Source organism: Lucilia sericata, unplaced genomic scaffold (genome assembly GCF_015586225.1).
Source record: "Lucilia sericata isolate MDLA Ls3-8-SP2 unplaced genomic scaffold, ASM1558622v1 Contig002494F_arrow, whole genome shotgun sequence".
Classification (NCBI taxonomy): Eukaryota; Metazoa; Arthropoda; class Insecta; order Diptera; family Calliphoridae; genus Lucilia; species Lucilia sericata.
The window spans coordinates 1-4,753 of NW_023996271.1; the positions used below are offsets into that span (position 1 = coordinate 1).

At 32.5% G+C, this 4,753-nt stretch overlaps 1 protein-coding gene across 1 annotated transcript; it reads right to left on the reverse strand.

The window, feature by feature from the left end:
- Positions 1-915: 915 nt before the first annotated feature.
- On the reverse strand, positions 916-2,031 carry LOC119614010 (protein CEPU-1-like). The gene has a single exon (XM_037970087.1). The coding sequence runs from the start codon at positions 1,819-1,821 to the stop codon at positions 964-966; it is 858 nt and encodes a 285-aa protein (XP_037826015.1). The 5' UTR covers positions 1,822-2,031; the 3' UTR covers positions 916-963.
- Between the last annotated feature and the right edge of the window lie 2,722 nt (positions 2,032-4,753).

A 4,753-nucleotide genomic window follows, 5' to 3' on the forward strand; every position in this document is an offset into this window, starting at 1 on the left:
TTGTAACATGTTTCAAAGTGAAATAGTGAAACAAATAAGCAACACTGAACTAAATTTTGAACAAGTATGTAGTTATGTCCCTTAGAATTAATAAGAGTTTTCCTAGGTAATAATTTTTAATAATAATATTAAAGCTTCTTAAAAATATTTGATATTTCTTGAAATATTAAATAACATGCTTGATTTTGTTTTACATTTTAAGCGGGAAATTACGACAATACTGCAAATACTTTTATAAAATATTGTAAAAAACATTTAGAAAACAATTTCATTTAAAACTAATATCTAATAACATTTCTTTATATTTTTCTGCTGATGTTGTTAATAAAATCTTATTTATTTTACTGCCACAATATATAATCCTCATTAAAAAAAATCTACTTCCTTCCTACTTTGTTCTTCAATATAACATGGCAAATAATCTTTAGAAATCTCATACTAAAATGTTTGCAATACTAACAACAACCATCAAAAAGACAAGCGAAGGAGCCAATTAAATATATATGTATGTATGTACGTATATACTTTCGATATCTGACAAAAAAAGGCATGTGCAAGGATATTTGCAATGCTGCAAATCAAACCTCGTACACAGCACATTGAATGGGGGCCAAAAATACATTTAAAAAAATAGAAAAAAAATTAATACATACATACTCTAACAAACAAAAGAAGAAAAAAAAAAAAACACACTTATATATAACACATACATACATATTCATTCATTCACACTTATACACTGACAATTTTTTAATCAAAATCTCGAATAAGTTATACAACACACTTTTTCCGTTTTAGTTTGGGGTTTTTTTATTATAATTATTTTTAATTTTTTTTATTTATTTTTTATATTTTTTTTTTGGTTTTTACATTTAAATTAATATTAATTTATTTAATGATTTTTTTTTTGTTTTTGTGTTTTTTATAGAAGGTATTTTTTTAAAAAATCCATCCTATTATTGGTCATAACAAATATAAATTCAACACTAATATTATGGGTATATTGATGACATATGAAGTTATCTTTTTGGTGCCCTGCACAGCGGCAGGATGTTCACCCTGTAGTATGTGTACGGTAACGGACTTGGGATTTGCATTCGAGGGCAGACAGGTGTACATGCCAGAATCGGCTATCGTTGCACGTTGTATTAATAAGTAAGAGGTTGTTATATCGCCTTTTTCCGTTATGACCGATACACCACCGCGCGGTGAATCATAGTTGATTTCCTCGTTATTGTGGGTCCAGTGTACTGAGGTGGGTGGATCGGGCAGATGCTTAACAATGCACGTTAAATTCACCGTTGATCCCACATCTATATAGAGTTCGGGTCCGCCGGGTATTGTGGTGATGGGCTCTACCACCGAAAATACCATTGTATAGCCGACGGGTGGCGTGGTGGATACTTGACACTCATAGGTGCCAGAATCTTTCAGTTGAGGATATTTGATTTGTAACGACCAATCCTCGGATAGTTTATTGTATATGCTCGTAAAACGTTGGTCCGATGTGTATGTGGTTTCACCCACTGTTAACAAATGCAAATCTCTGTGACGTATCCAGGACACCGTTTTATTGCCCAAATTCTTGATGCGACAATTCAGATGAGCCGTCCGGCCCACCAGCGAGGTAACATTTTTCGTTGCCGACGTATCAAAATATGGTCCCCGGTCGAGGGGTTTATTCATTTTATAAATGTCTTGATTTTGATTTTGTTTAAAGACTTCGTCTTGATTCATTGTGAAATCACTTTCAATCGTTTTGTATTGACACTCAATTCCTCTATAAAATAATATTGCTAATAGAATACGAATGAACATCATTATTTTCACTTTAACGTTTGTGTAAAACAAAATTTATAATTTTTTCGTTTTATTTTTTGTTGGCATCTCATTCAATTTTTTAACATATTTTTTGAAATTAATTTTTGATAATTTTTATTGTTGTTTCCTCTTCTTTCACTTGATTTTTGCAAAAATTTTAAAGTGTGTATTTTTAAAAGAATAATCAACAGCGAGTGAAATAAATACAATAATAAACTTGAACGACGACGACACAATTTTGCTTCTTTATCACTTTTTTCTTCTTTTATTTTGTGGATCATGCGCAGGTCATTAAAATTTTGGTATACGAGTATTTGTTTCGAGTAAGGTTTGTTTTAGGTAGAAAGTAGATTGTACTATATGTAGGGAATAAAAAAATCAATAAAATGTTTTTGCAACAGGGATAGTAAACAATCTGTTAAGGTATGTTAAGGAATCCTGTTGGTAGGAATTTATCTAACATTTATCTGAGACGTTAACGGTGGCGTTTTTTTTTTGTAAAGGAATTTTCAAAATCTTCGGAAATTCCAGGATATTTCAAGAAGGAGGATATTAATTCTATTAAAATCTACTTAAAATTGTTAAAATATAATTTCTTTAAAATGTTGTAGTTTTGAAGGTAAAAAAAGGAGTAAATCCCTTTTTTACTTTTTAAGCATAGTTGTAATATTTAAAAAAAAAATTATTTCATAGTCGAATATGTTTTTAATAATTTGAATGTAGTCCAATTAAAGCCTAGATAGCAGCCATAAAAAGAATAGCAAACTGGCTCTGGTATCGTAGGATATCGAACAAAGATATCCTAATCTCTAACGATAGTCAAGCTGCAATTCAGTTCTATTTTAGTTCTAGTTCAGTTCTAGTTCAGTTCTAGTTCTAGTTCAGTTCTAGTTCAGTTCTATTTCAGTTCTAATTCAGTTCTATTTCAGTTCTATTTCAGTTCTAGTTCAGTTCTAGTTCAGTTCTAGTTCAGTTCTAGTTCAGTTCTAGATCAGTTCATTTCTAGTTCAATTCTAGTTTAGTTCTAGTTCAGTTCTAGTACAGTTCTAGTACAGTTCTAGTACAGTTCTAGTTCAGTTCTAGTTCAGTTCTAGTTCTAGTCAGTTCTAGTTCAGTTCTAGTTCAGTTCTAGTTCTAGTTCAGTTCTAGTTCTAGTTCAGTTCTAGTTCTAGTTCAGTTCTAGTTCAGTTCTAGTTCAGTTCTAGTTCTAGTTCAGTTCTAGTTCAGTTCTAGTTCAGTTCTAGTTCAGTTCTAGTTCAGTTCTAGTTCAGTTCTAGTTCAGTTCTAGTTCAGTTCTAGTTCAGTTCTAGTTCAGTTCTAGTTCAGTTCTAGTTCAGTTCTAGTTCAGTTCTAGTTCAGTTCTAGTTCAGTTCTAGTTCAGTTCTAGTTCAGTTCTAGTTCAGTTCTAGTTCAGTTCTAGTTCAGTTCTAGTTCAGTTCTAGTTCAGTTCTAGTTCAGTTCTAGTTCAGTTCTAGTTCAGTTCTAGTTCAGTTCTAGTTCAGTTCTAGTTCAGTTCTAGTTCAGTTCTAGTTCAGTTCTAGTTCAGTTCTAGTTCAGTTCTAGTTCAGTTCTAGTTCAGTTCTAGTTCAGTTCTAGTTCAGTTCTAGTTCAGTTCTAGTTCAGTTCTAGTTCAGTTCTAGTTCAGTTCTAGTTCAGTTCTAGTTCAGTTCTAGTTCAGTTCTAGTTCAGTTCTAATTCAGTTCTATTTCAGTTCTATTTCAGTTCTAGTTCAGTTCTAGTTCAGTTCTAGTTCAGTTCTAGTTCAGTTCTAGATCAGTTCATTTCTAGTTCAATTCTAGTTTAGTTCTAGTTCAGTTCTAGTACAGTTCTAGTACAGTTCTAGTTCTAGTTCAGTTCTAGTTCAGTTCTAGTTCAGTTCTAGTTCAGTTCTAGTTCAGTTCTAGTTCAGTTCTAGTTCAGTTCTAGTTCTAGTTCTAGTTCTAGTTCTAGTTCAGTTCTAGTTCTAGTTCAGTTCTAGTTCTAGTTCAGTTCTAGTTCAGTTCTAGTTCAGTTCTAGTTCAGTTCTAGTTCAGTTCTAGTTCAGTTCTAGTTCAGTTCTAGTTCAGTTCTAGTTCAGTTCTAGTTCAGTTCTAGTTCAGTTCTAGTTCAGTTCTAGTTCAGTTCTAGTTCAGTTCTAGTTCAGTTCTAGTTCAGTTCTAGTTCAGTTCTAGTTCAGTTCTAGTTCAGTTCTAGTTCAGTTCTAGTTCAGTTCTAGTTCAGTTCTAGTTCAGTTCTAGTTTCAGTTTCTAGTTCAGTTCTAGTTCAGTTCTAGTTCAGTTTCTAGTTCAGTTCTAGTTCAGTTCTAGTTCAGTTCTAGTTCAGTTCTAGTTCAGTTCTAGTTCAGTTCTAGTTCAGTTCTAGTTCAGTTCTAGTTCAGTTCTAGTTCAGTTCTAGTTCAGTTCTAGTTCAGTTCTAGTTCAGTTCTAGTTCAGTTCTAGTTCAGTTCTAGTTCAGTTCTAGTTCAGTTCTAGTTCAGTTCTAGTTCAGTTCTAGTTCAGTTCTAGTTCAGTTCTAGTTCAGTTCTAGTTCAGTTCTAGTTCAGTTCTAGTTCAGTTCTAGTTCAGTTCTAGTTCAGTTCTAGTTCAGTTCTAGTTCAGTTCTTGTTCAGTTCTAGTTCAGTTCTAGTTCAGTTCTAGTTCAGTTCTAGTTCAGTTCTAGTTCAGTTCTAGTTCAGTTCTAGTTCAGTTCTAGTTCAGTTCTAGTTCAGTTCTAGTTCAGTTCAGTTCTAGTTCAGTTCTAGTTCAGTTCTAGTTCAGTTCTAGTTCAGTTCTAGTTCAGTTCTAGTTCAGTTCTAGTTCAGTCTAGTTCAGTTCTAGTTCGTTCTAGTTCAGTTCTAGTTCAGTTCTAGTTTCAGTTTCTAGTTCAGTTCTAAGTTCAGTTCTAGTTCAGTTCTAGTTCAGTTTCTAGTTCAGTTCTAGTCAGTTCTAGTTCA

What these genes read in the sequence shown, in the direction of transcription:
- LOC119614010 (XM_037970087.1), bottom strand. Translation starts at nt 1,821, where the DNA reads ATGATGTTCATTCGTATTCTATTAGCAATATTATTTTATAGAGGAATT.